The following is a 26512-nucleotide window of genomic DNA, read 5'->3' on the forward strand; positions in this document are numbered from 1 at the left end:
GTCCTTCCCTTCCTCCCTGCTTCCTTCCTTCCTTCCTTCCTTCCTTCCTTCCTTCCTTCCTTCCTTCCTTCCTTCCTTCCCTCCCTCCCTTCTTCCTTCCTTCCTTCCTTCCTTCCTTCCTTCCTTCCTTCGTTTTCTTCTGCCTTCCTCCTCCTCTTTCTCTGTTCAACTGACAACCATTGATCACTTGCACAATACCTCTCACCGGATTATTTAATAAATACTTGCTTAATTGGCTGCATTTTATAGTATAATTGGATGGCCCTGGCCCGTTGGTGTCACCATGATGAATCGGACCCCAGACGGCCCCTCCCTCAGGAGGCCCACAGTCTAGATCTTCTGCCTTCCTCCTCCTCTTTCTCTGTTCAACTGACAACCATTGATCACTTGCACAATACCTCTCACCGGATTATTTAATAAATACTTGCTTAATTGGCTGCATTTTATAGTATAATTGGATGGCCCTGGCCCGTTGGTGTCACCATGATGAATCGGACCCCAGACGGCCCCTCCCTCAGGAGGCCCACAGTCTAGAAGGAGCGATAAGATGGAGGACTTGCACACAGACATGAATGTGACGGGGCCGACCTCGGAGGACTGTGCTTCAGACGCGTCTTCCTGCCTGGGCCCTTTCCTCTCCACTCCCCTAACGCTACTCTTTGAAAACCAGCTGACTTTATAAGCACAGCTGGCTGTCACTGAACACACACAGGAACTAAGACAAAAGAAAACGCGTATGTAATGGATTGAATGGATGTGTAGTTTTACCTATTTTTTAGAATTTGTACCCCTATCTTCTTCTGGAAAGGTATGAGAGAATTTTTAAGTTAAACGGAACATACCTTGGGACAATTAGTGATAGATGCGCACATATTTATAGAGTATACACATATATTGTACATTGCATATATATTTATATATACATAAATTGTTATTCCAGAGAGCTGAGAGAATGAGAGAGAGAGAGAGAAAGAGAGACTGAGACAGGGAGACAGAAACAACACTCACCAGGTATATGAGTGGTGAGCGGTGTGGTCTGACATGCTAAAATTGGGCTCTGAAATTGCCTGGCAGCTATGGCAAAAGGCAGACCACACTGCATGGCCAAATTAAGCACTGGACCTCCTTGGCCAGTCAAATGCCAGGAACAGATTTTATCCTGCGGTCCCATGGCAATGACGAAGTGGATAGTACTAGGAGCAGCCACCACCTCACTAAGCAGATGTTTCCTTTGGGCCTTAGCTGTCCCTCTCACCTCAAAGGGCAATGCCCCCCGATGTTCTGCCGTCACCTCCACATGACCCACCCAGGCTGCCAGCTCCCCAAAACAGTACCTCCCACCCACTTGTCCATTCGTCAGAGGCCTGTCACCCAGACCCACAATCTTGGTAGACTGCGCCTCAGTTTCCCCTAATTGTCCTCCATTACTATGTCCTGGAGTTTTGCTTTTCCGTTGTGTGGACCACCTTAACGGTCTCCTTCGATCCTCGCCTTTGGTCTGAACCCATTCTAATCCACCCACCAATCGCGGGATATCGTTTTCATCATGTCAGCCTCCACCTCCAGAATTGCCCAGGGGGCCCACTGCCTCTAGCTGTTGTCCAAGTTCCTTGGTGTGGCCTGCCCTGCCCATCCAGTCCTATTGTTCCAGCCTTTGTGTGGCCTCCTTTCCTTCTCTGCCTCCTCCCCTCATTGCCATAAGCCATGTCTTCCCATTCTTCCAAACCCTGCTGACGACTGACTCCCCAGCCTTCTCCCCAGGGCGGCCCTGCTCCCGCTTATGTGAGATCTATGGCATCTGCCTGCATTGGCACTGGGCTTTGCCTCCTGATGGCCTTGCTCCTGTCAGACCAGTTGGTCTCGGGAGACGAAGCTCAGTTTGTTGCTTCCTTTCCTAGCCCCCGTGGTGCTGAGGCAGTTCCGAACCTGCCTGCACGCTGGAATATCTTGAGGGGCTTGAAGCAAAATGCTCTGGAGCCCTCCTTGAGCCAAATCACACCCAACAGGTGGGGTGCAGAGCTCCCCAGGAGATTCTATTTGCAGCCTGGGCTGAGGTCCACTGGCTTAGAAGTAATGACGTTTATTGAGTGGCTACCATGTACCTGCTGATATCGGCTCCCAGGCTTAATTCTTACACCCTGTGGTAGATATTCAAAGCCCCTTCTGCTCTCAAAGAAGGCGGGTCTTGCCTGCAGGATTGTTTCTGCCCAGGGCAGGGCGTGGCTGAATGTAGGGTATTAAGCGAGGCTTCATGGGAGGAGCCGGTGGAAAGGCAGAAAACAGTTTTCTATGTGGATCTTAAGGAGTAGGAGGCTGCTCCTGGGATGAGGTGTGACACAGAAGTGCACCAAAAGATGGGAGCAGAAGGGAGGGAGAGGAGGAGGCTGACGGGGGTGGGGGTGGGGGTGGGGAGGTCAAGCAGAGTTGTTCCCACAAGGCAAAAATGCATTGGTTCGGTGAGTCCCTGGGACTCAGATTTGTGTTGCTTTTCTATCGAGCGGCATCTCTGAAGAAGTGTCCCGGTGCTTGCTACGTGTCCACTCGGGAAGAATTTGAGGGAGAATGAATGGTAGGAAGGACCCCAGTCACCTCCCAGACCCCAAACTGCATTTAAGGGCTCAGTCACTGAGGCTCTCCCCACAGAGCTCCAAGGGGTTCCGAGTGGGAAGGAAGGGCAGAGGTCCCCATGAGTCTCACCAGGAAGTCGTGAAGGGGCAGAATGACCCTCTCACGCATGCCCGCACCGCAGAGCCCTCATTGCCTTCTGGCTGTCCTAGGCAGCTGCAGGTAGGACAGTCTGGGCCCCACCCAAAAGCCCACAGTTTCTCTGGAGTCCTGATGCATCTGGGGAGCCCATTTTTGAGGGTGCCTCTTAGGACCTGGGGCATGCTGGAAAGCCCCTTCGCGGGACCAAGGTTGGGGGCAAGGTTCGGGTATCCCTCAGTTTCCTTCCACAAATCAGGCCAGAGTCTGTGATGCGTCTTGGCCTTGTCACCAGTTCTGTCCCTAGATATCTCCCTGGAGGCAGTGCTTTTCCCTTCCCTCTACCTCCATCCTTGGAGCCACGTGAAGAGGTGGCAAATAAGGTAGGATCTGATTTCCCGTGCAAACCCACCGTGAAATATTTATGAAGCATGCCTTGAATAATTAATACTTTTGCACGACTTTAAAACAGGTCTCCACAGCATTTTCTCTCCGACCTCAACACACACACACACACACCAGCCAACGCCGATAGGAGTTTCAGGGCAAAGCTAGCAAGGGTTACAGGCTTCTACGCCTTCTAAGACCCCTCCCCACGGCTGCCAGGGAACCTGTTCTCCTTTCCCGTTGCCCTCTGTCCCGGCCTATGTTAACGTTCCTGGTTTTAACTAAATCCCTGAGCACCCCCAGTCCCTGCCTCAGTACGCACGCGGGCGCGCACACACACGCGCACACACACACACCCCTTTCCCTTTTCTCTCTGGGGAGGTCAGTAGGACTCAAGTCTGAGAGCGCCCCCTTTACAGACAGTGGCGGCAAAGACACCACTTGTGGGAGGAGACACCACTTACAGAACGTTAGGTGGCTTTGAGAGACCCACTTTCTGACCCGGCTCCCTGATTTTGTGATCAGAGAGGTTAAGTGACTTGTCCCGAGGCACACAGCGTGACCCAGGCAGAGCTGAGAAAGAAAGGCTCTTCCTCACCTCACCTCATACCGTCTGGGTCTCAGGCTGAGCCAGTCGCACAGCCAGAATAAGGCTGGGTGTCCAGGCTGCCAGGCCCAGGATCTGCAGGGACCCGTGGGCTGCGACACCGGGCGCAGCAGTGGGCGTGTGTCCCCCGCATCCCCCGCCCCGCGCATGTGCCCTGCGCGGAATGGGGCACGCGCATGCCAGGCCGCAGGCTGCAGGCTTCTCTTCTCAGGTGTCATCGATCAGGCCTCTCGGTGGGGATGCTGCCTACTGGCTCTGAGGAGGAGCCGAGTGGGTTCAACTTTCAGTGCAGAATTCTTGGAGGGGGTAGGGAGTGGGGATGGGAGAGGGAGAAATCTTCATTTAAATGCAGATACAGACTTCTCACTTGGGACTGCAGAAAGTTTTTTCCATTAAAATGCTAATGAAAGAATGCCCTGCAACTCCAAATCCTCACCCCCACCACCCTTCGCTTTCCCCAATGACTCCTCACTCAATCCACTGACCCTTCTTTGCTTCTCCTGGATTTCCCTGGGGCACTCACGTCCCACCGCTCTGGCCCCTGGGTGCTTTGGGCAGCTCTCTGAGAGGCCATTGGAAGGAGCAGATCACCTTCCGAAATCAAATGACACTGGAAACTGGAGAGGGGCTCAAAAGCCAGAGCCCTAGAGTCAGATCTCAGTCCTGTGTCACTTTTCTGCTGTGTGACGTTGGAACCCTTACTTGACGTCTCTGAGTCTCGTCTGTAAGATAATACCTACCTTGTAAAATTGAAGAGGCAGTTAAATTACTTATATATATTCATTATATATTAAATTATTAACATATATGAAAATTTATAGCCTGCCACTTAAAAAGTCAGTACATAGCAGTACATTATCATCATCATCATCATCATCAAGATGCAAACTCCCAGGGGGCAGAATGGTGCCAATCCACACAAGCGTAAGAAAACGGGCTGGCTCTCTGGGAGGCCACCATTAATAAGGATTCCAGAAGTTGGCACCGGTGCTGCCTCAGGCCCGCCCAGAAGCCCGCTCAGCCCGTCAGGGTTGTGTCAGGCCAGATCCTTTCCTGCACAGACGCTGACTCTCTCGGACCTGAAGCCCAGCCGGGGACCCATGTCCGGAGGCACCCAGGTGACCATTACGGGCACCAACCTGAACGCGGGCAGCAATGTGGTGGTGATGTTCGGGAAGCAGCCCTGCCTCTTCCACAGGTAACTCACCACAGGGCAGGCTGCAGCATGGGGCGGGACCAGGTAGGCATCAGGCCCTCCCCCACCGCCCCCAGCCCTCCTCACCTCTGGAAGTGCTTCCTCTTCCCTGGAAAGTGGCTGTTCTCTTTGGGAGAGGGCCTTCTGGGCACGCCTGGCTACGGAGGTTTGGCTCAGCCTGGAGAGACCCTTCCTGACGGGGCCCTCGTACTGCTGCCTACCATTTCGCCTTGGTGCCCTGTACCGCCCTCTGTGCAGAGCCCCGGAGTCCCATGGGACGTAGTTGGGAATCTAGATCCTCTTCCTGGGCTGCTGCAGTCAGCTGGGACTGCCCGGAGCTGGTGGGGACAACAGCCCCAGCTAGCTAAGACTGACTCTCCAAAGGCAGCCGAACTTTCTCTCCCCGGGTTCCACTATCCAACCCCAGAAGGGCCTGCCTTCCAGGAGCCGAGAGCCTGGGGGACAGGAAGAAGCTGGGAGGTGCGTCTAGTAAAGGATTCTAGATGTGGCAGGAGACATGAGGTTCTGTGGAAGGAGGTTTTCCCAGGGGGGAGGCACGCTGAGCGCTGTGACAGATCTGAAGTCAGACCAGGCCAGGCCTTGCATTAGTAATGTTAAAGAAAAACTTATTGTGACACTTGTGAACATGGGAAAAAAGAATATATTCAGGACTGTTATAGTAGGTGTCACAATAGAGAAGAGAGCTAGGACTCAACTCCAAATACAGCAGACAGCTGGGGATTTGCACCCAGCAAACAGAGGGGTCACCGGGTAGAAAATGACTGAGAGGAAGTACTAAGGGTAGGGTGATCCTTACTAAACCAACTTAACGGGATTCTAGCTGAAGGCCGGCCAGGGTGGGGACATGATCACAGGTGGGGACAGTCTTGCTAAACTGATTTAACAGGATTATTGCTAAGAATGGGGCTAGGCAAGCCGAAGACAGGACCCAAGGATGAGGCCCAGGCTCAGAGAGGGCTTGGAGGAACTTGTCATTGTATCCGAGGCAGTGCCACCCCTGCCTCTGAGGTGCCCGCCGGGCAGGGATGCGGTGTGAGGGCCCTGAGCCAGGACCACCGTTTCCCCCTCGAGCCCCAGGAGCCCAGCTCCCTGCCTTCCCTCCCTTCAGGCGCTCTCCCTCCTACATCGTCTGCAACACCACATCCTCAGATGACGTGCTGGAGATGAAGGTGACGGTACAGGTGGACAGGGCCAAGATCCACCAGGACCTGTTCTTCCAGTACGTGGAGGACCCCACCATCGTGCGGATCGAGCCAGAGTGGAGCATCGTCAGGTAAGAGCTGCCCAATCTCACCTTCCTTCCTCAACTCTCAAAAGCCACGGAGAGCTCTGGGGGCCCAGTCCTGCTGTGGGGACTGATGGACTGGGGTTGGCCAAAAGCAACCCCTACATCAGAAGACCTTCCTGCCCTGGCTGCCCGCTTCCACTGAGAGCACCTCTGAGCAGGACCCGGCCCTGGAGGCCAAGCTCTGACCAGTCAGAGCCCACAGACTCTAATTTGAGGCTTAGTCATGTACTTGCAGGCCATGTTCCCATCTCACAGTGACTGTCCGGGGGAGGTGTCAGTCCCACTCCCCTAAACCTCACAGGTATGGGCAGTAACTCAAGTCCTGCTGAGGAACGTAGGAGAAAGAGTCAGATCAGATCCAACTTCTTGGCCTCCCGCTGCCCTTTGTCTTAGCGCCCGTGACCGCTAGTTGCCTACCCGCTTAGTCCTTCTGCAGACTCCTCCCCAGTGCCCGACACAAGTGCACGGAACACGTTTCCTATTTGGAGGGAGCCAGTGTGCTGATGCGGAAAGACCCTGCCACGCTGCTCCTGGGTCAGCCCTTCAAAAGCTGTGTTGGGTCGTTTGCATAATCTTCCAGGGTCTCCACCTCTTGAGCGATTCACTTGGGGCTTTGGAAACTCTGGATTCCTAGGGACCCCGTCCACACGGGCTTGGTAGGGCCTGAGGTGGAGGTGCCTCACCTCAGGGAAGGAGCTGCAGGCAGGCAGCACAAGTCTGCTTTTCCAGGCTGTGGCGAACATGGCGAAGGCACTGCAGAAGGCGTCCTGGCAGCGAAGCCTCTGGTGATAACGAGAAAACTGCCGCATCGCAGGCCGAGTAGGGAATGGAACGAAGGCTTGGAGTCAGAAGGAGCGGGCTCAGCCCGGCTCCACTGCTTACCAGCCACGTGATCTTAAAGGTTACTTAACCTCCCTGGGTCCAGGGTTTCCCATCAGTTAACTCCCTCTCAGGGCACTGAGAGAATTAAGGGAGGTGCCCACGCATAATGTCATGCTGGGTCAGCTCCCTCCTCCTCCCAGCCCCTGGATCCTCAGCCTTCCCACTGTCTGCTTCAGCTTGGGTCTGGGGTCAAGGGGAGGGGAGAGCATGAATATATGGTTTCCACAAGCTGAGGCCGGGGTCAGGGATGAGTTCAACCCAGGGAGCGACCTTTTAAACCAGGAGTCAGCAAACTCCAGCCTGGGGCCCAAATCTGGCTGTCGGCCTGCTTTTGTAAATAACGTGTTCCTGGAAGGCAGCCGCGCTCATTCGTATGTTTTACCTACAGCTGCTTTCCCACCTCGTCAGCAGAGCTGAGTGATGATGGCAGACCACATGGCCTAGGAAGCTTGAAATACTTATTCTCTGGCCCTTTATAGAGTTTGCTGCCCCTGGCCTTACACCCAAGGAAAGGCAGCCTTTCCTGGGGTGAGATTTGGTTGTCCTTAGTTACTCTCTAAGGCCCAAACCTCATAAGCTTTCACCATAATCCTAAAGCAGATGAAGAATATAAGGCACAGAGAGGGGAATAGCCTGTGAAAAAGCCGCCCCCAGAGCTGGGGAGTCCAGGAAGTTGGCAACTCCCCGAGAAATTCACAGCCTGGTTTAACTCCATTCTTCCTCACGTCACCATCACAGAAATGGAGGTGCCATCTTTCCTGGCGCTCAGCAGATGACCCCGAGTCGTGCACATATCAAGAGGGAAGCTGGAGACACACTCTGGGTCTGCCGGAGACTCCAGCATCTCAGTACAGTTAACAAAGCCTGCGGCGGGGTGGGATTCTGCACAATGCTTGCCTCTGTGCGGCTTACAGCAGCCTGGGCTACTAAGGAATAGCGGTGGGGAGGCATTTGATAAGTGTATGTCGAATTGATGATTGAGATCAGGAGACAGCCGGCCATCAGAAGCTCATTCTCGGGCTGGAGGGCCTCTTAGTTTCACAGGAGTCTTCCCGCGTGCATGTACGCCAGTGTGTATGTGCGTGTGTGCATGTGTGTGTGCGTGTGTCCATGTGAATATGTGTGTGTGTGCCTGAGAGGGGGCAGGTGGAGGCGAGAGGAAGGGAGGGAAGTAACTGAGTGTAAAGAAGGATGGATGGAAAGGGGTCTAAATGAATGTGGGTGTCCAGGATTCAGTGCCCACCAAGCTTGTAGCTACTGAACTGTTACGGAGAGCAGGATTCTTCTCGAAAATGCTCCCTTGGCTGTGGATAAGTAAGGAAGATGCCTCCTGACTTGCGCTGAGTCCCCAGGGTGGCAGCCCTCAGGCCCTGTCAGCTTTTCGGCTGCCCTGAAGTAGGACAATGACATTTACGTTTCCTTTGAAACGGGACACAAAGGTGGATCTCCTGATCCGTCCTTGTCAGCAGCCTCTGGCTGACACCCCAGGGTACCAGAGAGCTGGGTCCAGGAGCATTTCACATTTCCATCCTTAGAGTAGGAGGTGCCTGAGTGTCTGGGCCCCTGCCTTGCCCAGTCTCAGGGGACTGAAGTCTCTAAGGTGGAAATTTGTGGTAGGGTTGACTTGGAGCGAGGAGGCTGTGCTCAGACCCTGAAGGGTCTGGTGGGCAATGTGACTAAGGCCAGTGTGACAAATTTCCTGAGACTGGTGAGGGCTGGAGGCAGACACCAGGGGGCTGCACAGAAGCAGCTGGCTGGGATCAGGAGGCCTCGGGGCACCAAGAAGGCTGTGCTGCAGACCCGGCCTCCATGGGGTGTCCCCGCTCTGAAATAGCTCTGCACAAGATGGTCAGGGACATCTGGTCATCACTGTCTTCGCCTTGACTGCTGAGAGCCCATCCTTATTATTATTCAGTCAGCTTGTCATCATTGTCCCCACGAACACTGTCATGCCTCCCGGTTCTCGTTGTCTTTAATGTCAAGCTCAGCCTGATTGATTATCATCATCGTCATCGCCGAGTGCCATTGCTATTCCTGTCCTCATGTTTACACGCCTCCTTCTTTCTTCCTGGCCAGTGGGAACACACCCATCGCCGTGTGGGGGACTCACCTGGACCTCATACAGAACCCCCAGATCCGTGCCAAGCACGGAGGGAAGGAGCACATCAATGTGAGTCTGGACTTTCGGGGTCATGGGGGCTGCCCACTCAGCATGTTGCTTCCTCAAAGGGTGTGGGGCCCCCAAGTACTGAGGAAGGCCCTCCCCAAACAACGATGGCCCGTCTCGTGTGACACCCCGATCACTGGGATGGCAGGATAAGGAGTAGATGTGAGGGCATATTCACACCTCGAGGTACAGTCGTGGAGGGGCAATCACTTCTGGTGTGTCTGGGGGTTTTACACCCTTATTCCTCCATCCTTCCAACCCCCAGCCCTGCTCCTTAGCTTAGAGATGTCCTCATCACTGCTACACCCATCATGGGCAAAACGAAGCTTGGTGCCAGCTGCAGAGCTTACTTCTTGTTGCCCAGCTTATTTCTTATTGCCCTGGCTGCAAAGGACCTGTGACCTGTGCATAAATGTCCCATGTCAATACTGTGCCATATGGCAGTACCACAGGTGACCCAGTGGGTACAGTGGGGGGGCCTTGTATGTGCAGAGATACGCAGCATGGTCCTCCCTGTCTGCTCTCCCACAGCTCTGCGAGGTTCTGAACGCTACTGAGATGACCTGCCAGGCTCCGGCCCTCGCTCTGGGGCCTGACCACCAGTCTGACCTGACAGAGAGACCCGAGGAATTCGGCTTCATCCTAGACAATGTCCAGTCCCTGCTCATCCTCAACAAGACTAACTTCACCTACTATCCCAACCCTGTGTTTGAGGCCTTTGGGCCCTCAGGAATCCTGGAGCTCAAGCCCGGCACACCCATCATCCTGAAGGTAGACAGGCTAGCAGAACAAAAGGAGGCCACTGCATGGCAGGGGGCCTGTCTCTTCAAGGCACGGAAAGAGGCCAGAAGCCATGAGCTCCTGCTACATATCATGGCCGGAGTCCCTAGCAGAGGTTGCGTTATAGCCCAGAGTCTCTCTGAGTTTGTATTGACAGGCACACTCTCTTCACAGGCCACGGAAGTCTGACCCACCCTGGCCACCTGACTCCCAAGCTTGGTTTGTCCCCTGAGTCCGGGACCTGGCAGATCAAAGGCTCATACTGCTTCCTCTGATGCAGCCCTTTGCAAACTACACTATAGGGTTTCTTTGGAGCATAGATAGCAAATTTTAATTTTAACTGTTATGACAATTTGAATCACTGGTAGTGACTGACTATGGCTCTGTGTTGAGAAGGATTTGAAGCTGCATTTGGGATAAGCTCAAACAGTGCCTTGGTTATTAATTTTCCACCGAGGAAAGGGGAATGATAACGAATGTGCTATGAATTTTTTTGGACTTTTTACAGAAGGTGGTTTCTCCACCAGCTCACCAACAAGATGGGACCTCTGGGTGGGGGGATGTAGCCCCCAACCTGTGGCTCTGGCCCTGACTCTGGGGTGGAAACTGAGGTTTTCCTGTCCACCCAGGGCAAGAACCTGATCCCGCCCGTGGCTGGGGGCAATGTGAAGCTGAACTACACGGTGCTGGTCGGGGAGAAGCCGTGCACCGTGACGGTGTCGGATGTGCAGCTGCTCTGCGAGTCCCCCAACCTCATCGGGAGGCACAAAGTGATGGTGAGGCTGGCGGGACTCCAACCTGGATGGAGCAAGCAGAGGGGCCGCTGGGCGCAAGCTGTCCAGCTCCATCCTGAGCCACCGGGGCTTCCTGGGAGCGGGGCAGGGGCAGGGGGGGCGGGGAATCCTGGCCACTCCCTATTTCCTCCTAGCCACTCCCCATCCCTAGCTCCTTCTCCCTGTCTTACTTCCAGCTTCTGTTTTCTGTACCGTTATTCCTTCCATGCTGGCTGGTGCCACAATGAGGGCAACGCAGAACATTCAATGATCTGCCAAATCACCTATCGTAGGCAAGAGGACCTCCCAGGAAAGGGCCGCTGTTGACCTGGGGCGGTCTATAATGTCAGGTGCCTCCGTCATCCACCCTTAAAGTGGGATGACTCTTCGGAGAGCTACTCATTGATGACATGTCAGACTTTTCAGATCCCAGTCGTTGCAGTGTCCTCGTGAAGTTGACCACGTTAGTTTCTGAACGAGAGAACGTGTGGCTTTTCCACCTGTGGGGTGGCCCACGCTGAGCTGGCCAGACCTCCTCCCTCAGCCCTCTCATTGGCTTTTGTAACCGAGGATGGTCCTGCTCCCTGGAGCCATCGTCCTCTTCTGACCTCGGTCACCAGTTCATCGGTGACTTGGGGCTGTTCCCTAGGATGCTCTGTCCCCACACCCAGCTCCCTCTTGCCTGCTGTGTCCCCAGGCCCGTGTCGGTGGCATGGAGTACTCGCCGGGGATGGTGTACATCGCCCCGGATAGCCCACTCAGCCTGCCCGCCATCGTCAGCATTGCGGTGGCAGGCGGCCTCCTCATCATCTTCATCGTGGCCGTGCTCATCGCCTACAAACGCAAGTCCCGCGAAAGCGACCTCACCCTGAAGCGGCTGCAGATGCAAATGGACAACCTGGAGTCCCGCGTAGCCCTGGAGTGCAAGGAAGGTACTGAGTGGCCGGATGGCCACAGCCCCATGCCGGAAGCTGGGTGTGCATGTGCATGCATGTGCATGTATGTGCATGTGTGTGCATGCATGTGCATGCATGTGCGTGCGTATATGTGCGCGCATGTGAGTGTGTGCACATGCATGTGTGCATGTGTGTGCGTGCATGTGAGTGTGAGCACATGCATGTGTGTATGTGTGCATGTGTGTGTGCATGCGTGTGCATGTGTGCATGCATGTGCGTGTGTGTCTCACACACAAGCAGCACACTGGGCAGCAGTGAGCAGTGCTGGGGGCTGGGTGTCCATCTGCAGAACCTCTAACTCTGGTCAATGAGCCTGTGCCCAGACCAAACCTACATCCTTACGGGCCTCACTGGGGAGAGACCAAATAAGGCTAAGGCCTGCGGTCCCTCCTCCTCAAGATGCCCCCTGCCTTCTTTCCCCAAGTCAGACTGGGCTCATTTCAAATCCCACTAAGCCAGTTTTCAGCCCCAAATCTTGGCCGAGTAGGTGTTACGCTCCTCTCTCAGGGAGACCTTGGGGTGTCTTGACATGACACATTCAAGCAATGTTCAGCTCTCGTCCTTTAGGAGGAAGATAAGGCTGTAGGGCTGATCTGAGATTTGGAAGGAAAAGTTGTTTCACAGCTTCTATTTTTAAAAAAAAATTATCAACCCCACCATGAAGCGAAATCAGCTGCACTAAAATCCAAGAAGGAAATTAAGGAGTCAGACTCTTGTCACCCCCCAGGATATCATTTCATGAGTCACCCAGGAGGGCCGAGCTGGTTCTTTGCGGTAGATTTATGCATGGAGTAAATCTGGCCTGTACCTGGGGCTCTCCCACCCCCACCAGGGATGCCCCGACTCTCTCTGATGGGGAGGTGGGTCCGTTCCATCCCCTCTCTACCTCCTTTAGCTGTCAACGCAGCATCCGCCTTGTGGGACTGTTAATTACTACCTTTTATTATATTTACGCTGCTTAATTTTTTTTTCTCCACAATGTACTCTTTCCTCTAATTAGGTGTAGTGATTAGAATCTCTTTTATGTGCGGCAGGCACGAGGCTTTGAATGTTGGAGGCGCTTGGTGACTTGAAGGAAAGCTGCAGACTGATAAAAAGCCAGCTCCCTCCCTCTGTTCCCCACCAGCTGAGCACCCCAACTGGGAGCGGCAGTGAGGGGAACTGTGAAGCCAGGTTCCTCTCAGAGGTTCCAGAGGGGAAGGAATTAGCAGTCAGACAGGGAGGCCAGCCGAGTGTCAGTACAGGCACCAGGTGAGGGAGAGGGCCATGGCTTCCTGCACAGAGCCATCCCACACAGGTGGGAAGAGCGACACGTAGAGCAACACACACGCTGGATTCACCATAAAAGTATTTTCCAGGGGTGTGGGAGGCTGGCTCTTGAACCTCTGCCGGGCAGCTTGGGTCCAGGGAAGGTGACGTCCTGAAGACTTGATAGTGAGCCAGGAAGTAGCCCACACACAAACTCAGCAGAGACCCACCCTGGGCCCTTCACGGGCCTGACCTTCCGATAGATAAACATACACCCATACGTGCACGTGTGTGCATACACGCTCACAAACACTGACACGCACTCAGATGATCCCTCACATACTCACGTGCGTACACTCACACATACACACTCACACTCATGCTCGTGCACACATTCCCAAGCACTCCCACAAACGCACGTATGTTCATCAGGGATTTTGGTGACAGTCCTTGCCAAAAAGGCTTTCCGACTCTGCTTTCGTACACGCATGTGCACACACATCGATGTAAGTTCCGCTTGGATACGTTGGGGTTGCTCTGCCTTCAGAGTCGCTTCCCTTGACAAGGACCCCCAGTGTCAGTGTGACCAGAGTGGAATTTTGGGGCACAGGAAGAGAGCAGCAGGACAGGCCACAGTAGCCTCTCTGTGGTCCAGGTGGCATCCTTATTCTTCTGTCAGATAAGAAGCACTGGTATTTTCACACCAGAAACCGAAGACCCCAGCCCCGAAGTCAGCACTGCACAGTGCAGTCGGGCCCTGCGGAGAGGGCTTGTGGGTCCATGTTGTGTTCCTGGGATCACCAGAGCCCACTAGACAAAGGGCTTGCTTTTTGAGGGCTTTTCTAGAGCCATACAGGGCTTGCGAATCTTTTCAGAGCTTATAAAGTTTTTTTTTTCCTATTCTTGTGTTTATATAAATAGAAAGAAGTATTGTTCAGTTAACATCTACTGGCTGTTCTTCTTTGCCAACACGTGTTAATTGGTTCTCGTGTGTGTGTGCGTGTGTGTGCATGAATGCATACGTGCATGTGTTCGTGTGCGCATGCATTGGTGTCTGCATACATGTACATGTGCTAAGGAGGAAGGCAGAGCAGGGAAGGGTTGGGTGCATTGCCTCTGACTACCTTCCATGGCAGAGTGTGTCCCGGGAGAAGTGCCATGCCCGTGACAAGGTGTGACCACAGATTTGGGGCTGTGTAACAACCTCGGCTCGTGCACTGGACTTTCCCTGGACTGGGGGATCTTGCAACTCAGTGACCATATGGAGATCTGAGCTGCCTCCATAGACAGTGGTGCCCACGCACAGCTCATAGTTCACCACTGAATAGCATCACCTTGCAGAAGGAAGGACAAAGATTTACCCTGTGTGTTTATACACACTAATATATTAGTGTGGCAGAGCCTCCATCTGGCCCCATTTGGTGGTTTGATGGCTCTGGTGAGCTGCATGGCCCAGAAATGGGACTTCAGATGAAGTTGTTCTTAACTCTTATAAGGAAACCCATCATAACACACAGGATCGGAAATGGACCCTTCATCATCCAAATCTCTCCTTTCCTTTCCCCTCTTCCTCTACAATCCCCTGCCCCCGCACACATTTTGCAAACCAAAGCCCTTCACTTTCAGATGGGGAGGTGCTCCTGGCCCCAGCAGTAGCACAGATCTGTGAATGGCTTACCCCACCCCACCCCACCCCACCCTCCATGCTTTGGAAGGAATTTGGCCCCAAACAAGCTTCCTTGTGCTGCATCTTTCTTCCATGCCTGTGTCGTTCACCCCAGCTACTTGAAACATCCCCCCTTCTTATTTTTGCACATCCACAGTCCATTGCTTATGTCTGCTAGAAGCCTGGATGCGGGTTCTGAGCCTTCTGAGTCAGGGTAGCTCTTGGGCCTGCCCCAGCCAGCCGTCTCATGGGCTTCTCTTTGTGCCAGCCTTTGCCGAGCTGCAGACGGACATCCACGAGTTGACCAGTGACCTGGACGGAGCCGGGATTCCCTTCCTGGACTATAGAACCTACACCATGCGGGTCCTGTTCCCGGGAATTGAAGACCATCCTGTCCTCCGGGACCTCGAGGTGAGAAGCCGTGCCCGTGGCCAAGCCCTTCCTCATCACGGTGCTAGCGCAGAGAAAGACGTTGGTGACCTTTATGTCAGCCGCCTTATTCAGAGGTGAGAAGGCAGAGGTCAGGAAGGGGATGCGAGTTGCCCAAGGTCCCCCCAGTTGTCGCTGTCAGCCAGTCCCTCCGGAGGAGGTGGGGCCAAACCAGGGGATCTCAGAGCAGAGACGAGAGTAGGGCTTTGGGACTGAGGGGGGTCATAGATCCCTTGAGAACTGAATGGAGGTTGAAGACCCTCTCCGCAGAAAAACTGTGCTCATACACAGAAATAAGAAGTGTGACAGACGAATGCTGGGAGCTCATGGACCCATGGTTAAGAAACCACAACATAAGGATTTCACCACTTAGCTGGTGCTCAATAAATCTATATGGAAAAGATCAGCGATGCCCTGGGAAGGGAAGTGGGAATATGACTGATAAGAACTTAACTGTCTTTCGTCCCGGCAGCGACCTCATCTTTTGATCATTGTATCCCTTTTACCGTCTCGCATAGGACCTGGCTTATGCATATATTCATATTATGCTTCATTCCGAAAGGGATTTAAGATGACTTATAAAGATAAATGCCAGAGAAAAGCGAAAAATATAAATGAGGAAACCAGGGCAAAATCATAATCATCAGGCATAATCGCTACTAGCTGACCACTGACGAATATCTCGGCCCGGTCTTAAGCAATTTACAGGCATGCATTCATTTAGCCTCCTAAGAGCCCTCTGAAGTAGGTACACGCCTTTTGCGGGAGACAGAGCTAAGGGCACAGAGAATGCTGGGGCCACACAGCCGGGAGGGAGCGGGCCAACATGGGAGTACGGGCGGTTAGACTTCAGAGCCCACCCTCCCAACACAAGCCTGTGCGTTTGACGTCTGAGGTGCTCTGTCAGCGTCATTCCTTATGGCTTTGCATACTTATTAAGATAGATGGAAGATTGTGGCCAAAGCAGCAACAGAAAATAAGACTAGTTCTAAGATTCGCATTGGGACCCATCGCTCAGGGGTCACGCAGTTTTGCGGGATGGCTACATGGGTCTTGCAAAGGGATGTAGAGGCTGAGTACCTGTGTGGGAACTTATGTCCCTCTGGACCCCGTTATAAATCACATCATGTCCTACCATTGCCTTATTCCTTGCCTGGCCCCTTAAAATTTCCCCTTAAGTCTGTGTACTCTCTCTTTTCCTTGCCTTTAAGCACAAGGAGAGACTTTCTGATCCAAGCCTCTGGCCACGAAGGAGTTAACAGCCAGCTTAACCATTTTCCCTGAGTTGGAGCCCAGGAGATGGCGAATTGTCAGGCATGGGCTTTGAATCAAGCAGGTCATACAGCTTTGGTTTTTAATTGTGGTAAAAAATACATAATATAAAATCTCAACCATTTTTAAGTAATACAGCTCAATGCCATGAAGTATATTTACATGGCTGTGCAGCCATCACCACCATCCATCTCGAGAACTTTTGCATCTTCCTCAGCTGAAACTGTCCCCGTTAAGTGATCACACCCCATTTCCCTTCCCCCAGCTCCTGGCACCCACCATCCACCTTCTGTCTCCATGAATGTGACTACTCTGGGTACCTCATATGAGTGGAATCATACAGTATTTATCCTTTCGTGACTGGTTTATTTCACTCAGCAAAGTGTCTTCAGGGTTCACCCATCTCGTAGCATGTGACAGAATTTTTTTCCTTTTTAAGGCTGGATGATAGTCCATTGTGTGTATGTACCACATTTTGTTTATCCACTCATCCCTCAATGGGCGCTTTGGGCTGCTGTGAACAACGCTGCCGTGAACACGGGTGCACAGACAGATATCTCTTCGAGACCCTGCTTTCAGTCTTTGCTTTCAATCTTTGGGTATATAGCCAGAACGTACAAGTTTTTCATTTCCATTAAACTCACTAATTAATTGCTTGCAGACGGAAATCAACTTTTACTCTCCCACATTAGCCTGGGGTATGTGAGACGCAGCTTTCTAGGCGAGATCCAGGGATCTCGTGTGGATCATCATGGCCTCATTTTTTTCTGACCCCTCTTCACCACCAGAATAGTTTCTCCCTGTTGGCTCTGTGAGGGAAGCCACCGACTAATCTAAAGCAGTGTTCCCCGACCTTGTCAGCCGCTGGGATACCTGCCCACCGGCTGGACATGAGTGGTGGATGCGTAGGAAGAAGGAAGTGTCCTCTGGCTTCAGGCTGTCCTGGGAAGTAGGCCATCAGGCCCTTTGGGATCGTCTGGGTGAAGTCAAGTCATTTGGGGAAGCGGCTGCCCAGGCATTGGTCACACACTGATCCTTTAAAAACAGAAAGCAAACAGTAACCGCACACCCCATTTTCAACCTATCGTCGCCGTCTCAACTCTACCTTATTGGGTTACAATTAAAATTTACTATCCAGTTTTATACTCACAGACTTCAACTAAATTATCGAACCATCTGGTGAATAAAGAAAGTCCTGTTTCACAGCGGCATTTGCGTAGGAGGCAGGGTGGCAAGTTACAAAGGGGAATTGTTCTGGGTACTCTTTACCAAGATACTTCACTTCCGCCTCCCCCTTCATAAAATAGGGAGAGATCCCTACCTTCTGCACCCATGATGCTGCTCCGGTGCGTTAGTTATCTGGGAAACCCTTGGGCAAAAGGGACCCGTGAAAAGCAGTCAGCGAAGTAGGAGAGGCAGGTAATAAAACTGCTGTTTAAGTGCTCGCTGCATGTGCCAAGCACTTTACATACATTATCTTATTGAATGTCCATAAAACATTATGACACAGGCACTCGTATTCTCATTTTATAGATGAGGGAATAGAGCCCAGAGGTGACAAGCTTTCCTCCAGGAACAAGCCAGTTCGTCTCTCTGAGTCCAAACCCCAGGCTACTGTCCGAGATGCTCTTTCTCCACAGGTGGCTTTGCTAACCCTTCCTGCCCAGGGCCCCAGGCCTTGCTGCCCAGAAGGAAGTCAGGAGCCCATCCTCACGCCAGGCGTGCCATCTGGCTGGCCCTGTATCCTCTTCCTTGTCTCCACGTGGCCTCAACGCCAGACCAGCTCGTGGCTCCTCTGCCCTCGATGGCCATCCTGAGCTGCGGGGCGGCCTTGCACGGGAGGCTGCAGGGAGGACTCAGAGCTGGCTTCCAGTCACCCCCAAGGCCTGGGGTAGGACTGGACATGGCCAAGGATATGGAGAATGGAAGGAGAATCAGGAGCCAAACAAGCTTGGGTTTAGAAATCCAGCACCAGCCAGCTGGCCTTGGGACAACTATGATAGCGTCTAATGACCCTGCAAGAGTTAATGTGACCGTTAAGACGGTACACTATCCCTTGCAAAGTCATTAGAAGACTTAGTCGGAACAATGAATGCATTGTGCCAACACTGCTCATTGCACGTGGTGGGTGCCCAAGAAATGACATTAGTGACAAGTTGTGCAGGTGCCGATCTGAGGGGTTTGAAGGACAGAGGAAGTAAAACGTGTGTACATGTGTGACGGGGTGGTCACAGGTGGGAGGGAGATCAGTGGGAGACAGACAGCTGGGCGGATGGAGGCTGGGCTGATGGCGAGGTGAGGCTGCCAGTCTCCCTTGTCCTTTTCTCGTCAGCCCCCGGGGATTGGGGAATGGCGTAGGGGCAGGCAGGAGGCACGCTGAGGCTGCCCCCACCCGGGGGAACGAAGGGTTCCCCAGGATGAGCTTCAGGGGGCCCTGGCTCTGCCAAGTTCTCATCTCTCCTGAGACCTGCATGCTGACACTGCCTTCCCAGTACCAGTGCCCCAGAGTGGGAAACGGAAATGGACTTGACCTAGAACCACGTGTGTTTCCTCTCAGCTTCCTGACCTGTGGGAGCCCCTGGTGACAGGCAGCTAGGGTCCAATGAGAGCGCTTCTCACGGAGTTCAGGGGTGGACCCACGGGACTCCTGCCACCGAAAGGGCCTGCTGGCTGCCGTCCAGAGGCAGGGCCCGGGTCTGACTGCTCTCTGCTTTTAGCCAGCACCTCGCCCCGAGCCCACAACCCAGGGGGCTCACTAAATGAGTGGCAGAAGCGTTCCCGTTCCACATCTGTCAGCTTTTTGGACCTTGGGCAAACACAGATCTCTCTGTCTGTCACCGTCTTCCCCAGTTCGAAACCTCTGGAGTAACGCGGGGTAAAATTGCAGCCGTTCAGTCACTTGACTGTGTGTCAGGCTGCGCAGTGCAGGCTTTTCACACGTCGGCCGTTATCGCTCCCGGGAGCCCCAGGAGACGGCAGGACAGGCGCCAACGGCCCGGGCTCACAGCCTGGCTCCGACATTTCTCCGTCTTGGGGTCTCGGGGAAGCTCCTTATCCTCATGGGGCCCTGGGCAATAATGGCGCTCACCTCACAGGGCGCCGCGTGGAGTAAATGGGTCAGTATTTCTAAAGCTTGCAGAACCGTGCTCAGCACAAAGTGAAATCTGTATACAGGTTAGCTGCGATCCCTTCACTTCGTGGATGAAGAAACTGGTGTATTCAGGGCCTTACAGCTAGTAAATGACCGTGACAGAGTTAACCCAAGCATCACTGACTCTGCAACTGTGTTCTCTACTGCTACATATGTGACACTTCTTCCCGAAGACCTGACACATCTAGCCCACGGGGGAGACACAGCCCTCAAGATGCAGCCTCGATGGCATCTCCTTTGGATGCCCCCCGCCTCCCCCAGCACCCCACCCCACTGTCGCGTTCTCGGGCAGAGGCTGGGCTCTGTTTAAGCAAACTTGTTTTCATGGAAGTTTTCATACAGAGCAGCGCACTCGTTGTCAGACACAGGTCAGTGCCTGTTCCCTGAGTGGACACGGCCGTCCAGCCGGTACCAGACCAAGAAGCAGAACATCAGCAGCCCTCCAGAAGCCCCCATGAGCCCCTTCCTTTCCCCTCTCAACCGCCCCCCAGAAAAACCATTTTGCTACCACCCTGGATTCATTTTGTAATTTTTAATCTTTCTTTTAATGGTATTATACGGTAGACCCTCTTCCAAATGACTCTTCCCATTCGACGCCTGCAAGATTCTTCCCACTACTGTGAGCGGCAGTGGGTCCTCCATTCTCATGACTGTGTAGAGTGCCATTGGGTGCATGTCTCGCACTTCCCTGTGCCATGCCATCCTTGTGCAGCTCAGAGATGCACCCTCCCTGCCTGGCTCCATCGCCAGCTCGCGGTTGCTGAGTGGGTGGTGCACCCTTGCACCCATGCACGGATCTCAAAATGAACGGAGGATGCAGGCAGGAAGATAAACCTTCTTCTTCCTCTTCTCCATGATGGGGCAGGGTCTCAGGAGTCTCTAAGAAAATACCAGGTGGTAGAGTTAGGGCGTGCCTGCGAGACAGTTAGGCTTCATCTTCCCATTTATTTAGGTGAATGAGCTTGGGCCCCCAGGGCAGCAAGGGGACTTTTCCAGGCTTACACAGGGGGGTAGTATCAGTGCCCATGTGGAATCCAAAGTCCTGGATCTGAGGCCACTGATCTGTCAACAGGATCCACAGGGCCAGAGATGGCTCAGGCCTGGTGATCCCTCAGCCAGAGTGTAACCTACAGCAGCCCGGCCTGGAGTTCCCACAGGGGCCCAGAGTTCCCACAGGATGCTCGGTTGTGGCATGGGGGCCCCTCATCAACTCTGCATCACCCTCAGGAAAGAGCTTAGGCCATGGAGCTGGCAGAAGTGGCTTCAGATCCCAGTGTCACCATTACTAACAGTAGTGTCCTCTCTGTGCCTCACTTGACTCATCTCTAAACTAGAGACAGTGACCCACCCGTGGGCTGTGACAGAGACTGAGTAGATAGATACCTGGCACGAGATCAGGACTTGATGGCATTAGCCAGGTGGGCTCCGGCTAGTAGGTGAGTGGTGGGGCGGGATGGTCAGCAGTGCTCACAGCCCACCCCGTAGGGGCGTCACTGGGGCCCGGCTGGCCTCATCCTCACAGGTGGCAGTCAGGACGCCCCCGGGTCTCCTCTGCAGGTTCCAGGCTACCGACAGGAGCGCGTGGAGAAAGGCCTGAAGCTCTTTGCGCAGCTCATCAACAACAAGGTGTTCCTGCTGTCCTTCATCCGCACGCTCGAGTCTCAGCGCAGCTTCTCCATGCGTGACCGTGGCAACGTGGCCTCGCTCATCATGACAGTGCTGCAGAGCAAGCTGGAGTACGCTACCGACGTGCTGAAGCAGCTGCTGGCCGACCTCATCGACAAGAACCTGGAGAGCAAGAACCACCCCAAGCTGCTGCTCAGGAGGTGAGAGGCGGACCGAGGGGTGGCAGGGGGGCGGCACAGGTCAGCCGAGTTCCCCGAGGTTGGACACTGACCTCCCCAGAGGCTGGGGGCTCCCTGCGCATTCTTGGAAGACCTCGTCCATCACGTTGGTGCCTGTAACTGGCTGTGGCATCCGCTCACCTGTTACTGTTCTTCTGCCCTTCTATCTGCTCTCTGCCCTTTATACGCCCCTGATTTTGACCCTTGTTGCTGGAATTCTTCTCTTGTGGAATCTTCAGATCATTTTTCTATTCCCTGGCTTAATCCAAATCAGGACTCGAATTAGGAGAGATGCCCAGGGCCCCTCTAGAACCCCACCCGCCATCTCAAGATCGGAAGTGTTAGCCCCGTGCAACTTTCACTGCTGTCTGGGACCAGCAGTAGAAGCATCGCCTGGGAGCTTGTTGGAAATGCAGCATCTCAGGTCCTTTCCCACATCTCCTGGGGCAGAATCTGCACCTTAATGAGAAATGTAGGTTATCCAAATGCATATTAAAGTTTGAGAAGCACTGGTCCGGCCCGTATTTGATTTAAAACCCTAATTTAGTGGCAACTAGCCTGATGCACCAGAACAAGAATTTTCTGGCACCCGCTGTCTCTGCGCGGTCTAGGGTCCACCACTCGGCACAGTTGGATGTCTCATCCTCGACACTGTGGACACCTGAGTGGTCACACGTGAAGACGTAACCGGATCTCGTGGCGTCGGCCCTATAGGAAATAAAGACTCTCTGACTCTACTCACACTGCCATTTGCCCTTTCCACCTACTGGGAGGCCATTCCTTCCCTAAGCTGTCATTCCAGCGTCTTCAGCCTTCCCCTAGATGAAGATGGCAAACTCCCAGGCCAGGCTCTGGGCCTGGACCACCATGTACCATCTGCCTCCCATCCTTGGTCTCTGGGTCTCCCGCCTGGGCCAGTGCCCAGATGTGACTTTCAGAGTGTTTCCTCCAGGCTTTCCCCTGGTGCAACGGGCGTCCGCCTGCACAGCTGCAAAAAGTCGCTACATGTAGGAGCACTCCCATAGCTTTGGGAACAGCAAGGTAGATCATTTTGATTTTTGTTTTACTGCCACCACGCAGCCACCCACCGGCATGACTCTGGGGTTGCCACCGCCTGCCAGAGCTCCCACGGGCACTTGCCCGGCGTGGTCTCACTCTGCATCCGTGCGTCTCCTCTTCCTGTTTCCCACTCGCTCTCTCCCTTCTGCCCTCCTTTATCTTCTTTTCCTCTTGCCCTCGGCTGACCTGCTTCTTTCCATAGTCTTCCTTCTCTTCTCTCAGCTTCATTTTGTGCTGGCAGCTCCCCCGCTGCCTTGGGATTTTAGTTATTAGGATCTTCGGGCAGCTGCCACTTTCAGCGCTACCTAAATATGCCTGGATGGGCTGGTTTCTCTCTGGAGCTGGCCACGTGCTTCGTGCAAGTTGGAAATAGTTTGTTTGCTCTAAATGGATGCAAGCAAACGTGATCTTTGGCAGAAAACCCTGCCACAGTGTCTTCGCTTCCAACGTAAAAGAATAAATAAACTTCGGCAGCAGCATGAAAGACGCGAGTTAGACTCGAGGAAAAAACGTCCTGTCACTGCAGATAAAAAAACTGGAAGGATTCCTAGGGGAAGCTCCGAAGTATGTGGAAGGCTTTGAAATAGGACAGTTTGGGCATTTCTTGGCGTGCGCTAGGTATAAAGCTCCATGCTGCTGTCAGCGGGGGAGTCTTCGACGTAGGTGATGGGGTCAGTCGAATCTCTCTGGCCATTTTACCGTGACCCACATCTCCTGCCATCTTCCCCTCCTTCCCCTGCCACATTAGTATCTCCCCAGATTTTTCATTTTTTTTTCCTCACCCAAAGGAACTGTCAAGTTCTCTAATGCTGTACTGGTCAATGTGATAGCTACAAGCCACACGTCCCCTTTTAAATCTAAATTATTTTCAAGTAAAGGAAATGAAAAATTCAGCTCCTCAGATACACTAGCCACATTTCAAGTGCTCAGAGGCACACGTGGCTGGTGGCGGCCATACTGGACTGCACGCACAGAGAGTGTCTCCATCCTCGCGGAGATGACGATGGATGTTGGATGGCACTGCTCCCGCCCCTTCCCACCGAAACTCCCGGGAGCCTGACACCCAGCATGTCATCTCTCAGCTTTGTAGGCTTATCTTATCACTGTGGGGCGCCTAGGAATCCATGGACTCAGATGCTCTGTAGGATCTCAAGATTTGGCCTGAAAGATATATGCAGTAAGACCCATGCAGACTTCTGCCCCTGCTTTCCCAGTCCTGGGGTCTGACTAGCTGCTTCTGTCTTTGTCTTCCTCTGCTGGTTCCCCCGGTGACGGGTGACAGAACTGAGTCGGTGGCCGAGAAGATGTTGACCAATTGGTTTACCTTCCTGCTCTACAAGTTCCTCAAGGTATGATTGGCTGTGGGAGTATCTCTGGCCTTGCCTCAGTTTCTCCACTAGCCTGGGCACCAGCCTGCTTCCCCCCCAGCTTGTCGCATTTCCCTCCATGGCCCTCAAGTCCACACTCCCTAGGGCCAGGCTCTCAGAACCCTACCAAGAAACGCAGTTCCCCCTTGTCACTGAGGGAACGGGCTCCTGACCATCTCAGAAGACGGAGCCTCACAGTAAGTCCCAAGCTGAGACACAGGCTCCTGCGTGAGCCCTCCGGCTAAAAACAATTCACCCCTTATCACTCCACTTTCCTTCTGCCTCTCCCAGCCCCAGACTTACTGAGGCCGATGAAGGTCCCAGGCAGGTACAGAAGCTGCCTGTGGTGGCACAGAAGCTGACAATGTGCCCGGAAGGCAGAAGAGCTGCCCAGAGTCCAATTTGTAACTTGTTTGCTAAAGAATTCACACCTCGGAGGTCAGCAAGGTGGGGCGAGGCGGGGAGCAGGAGCAGAGAGGGGGCGAGAGGCAAGGAAGAGGAGAGAGCTGTAGGCTGGTGGTGGCACAGGGCAGATGGGAGAGGGCGCTGTGGTCGGAAAAGCCAGGAAAGATGCACATCTGAAGGAAGGAGTTGTAAACCCGAGAGTAAGCAGGTGGCAGCAGCAGGAGGAAGGACTCAAGACAGAGGAGCAGACGGCAGCCCTTTGGGGAAGCGGGGCCCCCGGGGAGGCTGGGCTCTGCTCGTCTGGGGCCCCGCCCAGCACAGCACCTGTCCCCGTCCAGGAGTGCGCCGGGGAGCCCCTGTTCTCGCTGTTCTGCGCCATCAAACAGCAGATGGAGAAGGGGCCCATCGACGCCATCACGGGCGAGGCCCGCTACTCCCTGAGTGAGGACAAGCTCATTCGCCAGCAGATCGACTACAAAACCCTGGTAAGCCAGCCTCGCAGCTCTTCCCTATGGCTCTGGGTGGTGGGCTTCGGTCCCACGCAGCCCCTGACCAGCAGAGGGGACGGTGAATATGCTGAAAAGCCACCTCTGCAGGTTTGCCCTCTGTGAGGGTCCATCTACCTGGGCCTGTCACCCCAGACATCCTCTCTACCACCGGACCAGGGCATCTGGATTTGGGGACCAGTGGTAGCTCAGACATATCTGAGCAAACCAAACTGTGGGGTCCTACGCCTCTACTGGCAACTGTATGGACGCCTACTCATCAGTTCTCCTACTCATCAGGGTGGGGAGCGAACAGTTTCATGCAGATAGCAACTGGGGGACACAAAGCAGAGGAAGCCAGAAAGAGGTCCTCATGATTCTGAAGCCCACCTCTGCCCACTGGTCGTAGTTCAAATAGGGTCATGACCCGAGCTGAAGACATGAGGCCAGGAGGGCCTAATGATGAAAGTGTTCATTCAGGGAACGTGGGGATCCCCTCAGTCAGGGCTAGCCCCCCTCTCCTGTTAGAAACTGTCACCCTAGGAGGCGGCAAAGCTCAGCATGTAGGAACAAGGGGTTTGGAAGCAAGCAGACTTGGATCGCAGCCCTGACCCTCTACGTCTGACCGGCTGGGTGGTTTGGGCTAATCTTAATCTTCATCTCCCTGAGTTTGGGTTTCTTTGTCTGAAAAAAAAATGAGAATAATATGACCTACTAAGACAGAGATGACAATAGTACGTAGCTCCCAGAGCTGTACAGGGGATGGACTTGGATAGGTGTGCAAGGCACTGAGTCCAATGTAAGCGCTCACTGCTGCTGGCCCCCAGGGGCGCATGTGCCTGTCCGCTGTCTCTCCAGGCCACAGAGCTCACTCTCAGGCATTTTGGGGAGAGTCGCGATCTCCCAGCAGGCATTCTCTAGGAAAAGGGCGAGGAAGTGGATGGATGGGGTGAGAAAATAAAAGACGAGTGCTGGGGGCGATGCTTTAATGGCACCCAAGAAGGGAGGACAGAGAATAGATGAGATTTAAAATGCACTATGGGAAGATGAGGCACACGGTCCGCCAGGCTGCCGCACGCAGGGCCAAGCTGGGGCAGTGAGCCAGCGAGAAGCCCAGCCCCCGACGCCCGCTGGGGAGACCACTTCTGCCCCTCCGAACAAAGTCGTCCCTTCTCTCTGGGAAGGTGACCGTGATGCACCTAGGCCACTCCCTCGTCAGAGGCCCCGGGAAGCCCAACAGTCATCTTAGCAGAGTTGCCAAAATTTGTTCAATTGATGAGGGTTCCGTTGATGAGGCTTCGAAGGAATAGTGTGGGCCCGGGGCCCCTGTTTCCTGGCAGGCATGGTCTGCTCCACAGGAGAGAATTAGAGGCTCTGATTAAAACGGGAAAGGGAAAAAAATTCCTTCCTAAAATAGAGACCGGAATAGATATCTTAATGAGCTAGAACGCCTGTTGAAAACGTCTCCTGCCTGATCTCTCCCCTCCACTTCCTTTCTTTCCGATCTCGTCAGGGGCTCCCCAAAATATTGCATCCAACACAATGAGTGGTAACAGTGCTCTGTCCCCAGATGGCAAGATCCTTTATTCCAGAGACCAAACTATAGTTAGCACGATGAGCTCAACTCAGCACGTGAGGACATCGGAGGGGGTCTGGGAAGCACATCCATTAGGAGGAAGCATCAGGGAGAGAAGCATCGTGAGGAACGGGGAAGGAGATTGCAATCTTTTTTCCCAGAGAAGAAATGGTGACAGGGAGATTGAACAGCCACCTTAGGGCCTATGAAGGGAAACTCCCACACGCGGAAGGGGGAGTAGCCCCAATGCT

The 26512-nt window shown here is 53.7% G+C and overlaps 1 protein-coding gene across 1 annotated transcript in view; it reads left to right on the top strand.

Annotated features, from left to right (window-relative positions):
• The window catches only part of PLXNA4 (plexin A4), a 418764-nt gene that overhangs the window by 357765 nt on the left and 34487 nt on the right, over positions 1-26512 (top strand). Inside the window, exons 15-24 of the mRNA XM_015588415.2 lie at positions 4759-4895; positions 6022-6186; positions 9160-9253; positions 9782-10021; positions 10660-10806; positions 11501-11735; positions 14942-15084; positions 21083-21351; positions 23711-23777; positions 24539-24685. Coding sequence (XP_015443901.1) covers positions 4759-4895; positions 6022-6186; positions 9160-9253; positions 9782-10021; positions 10660-10806; positions 11501-11735; positions 14942-15084; positions 21083-21351; positions 23711-23777; positions 24539-24685 — 1644 coding nt within the window. The remainder of the gene's footprint in view (positions 1-4758; positions 4896-6021; positions 6187-9159; positions 9254-9781; positions 10022-10659; positions 10807-11500; positions 11736-14941; positions 15085-21082; positions 21352-23710; positions 23778-24538; positions 24686-26512) is intronic.

This window comes from Pteropus alecto, unplaced genomic scaffold (genome assembly GCF_000325575.1).
Source record: "Pteropus alecto unplaced genomic scaffold, ASM32557v1 scaffold22, whole genome shotgun sequence".
Taxonomy (NCBI): domain Eukaryota; kingdom Metazoa; phylum Chordata; class Mammalia; order Chiroptera; family Pteropodidae; genus Pteropus; species Pteropus alecto.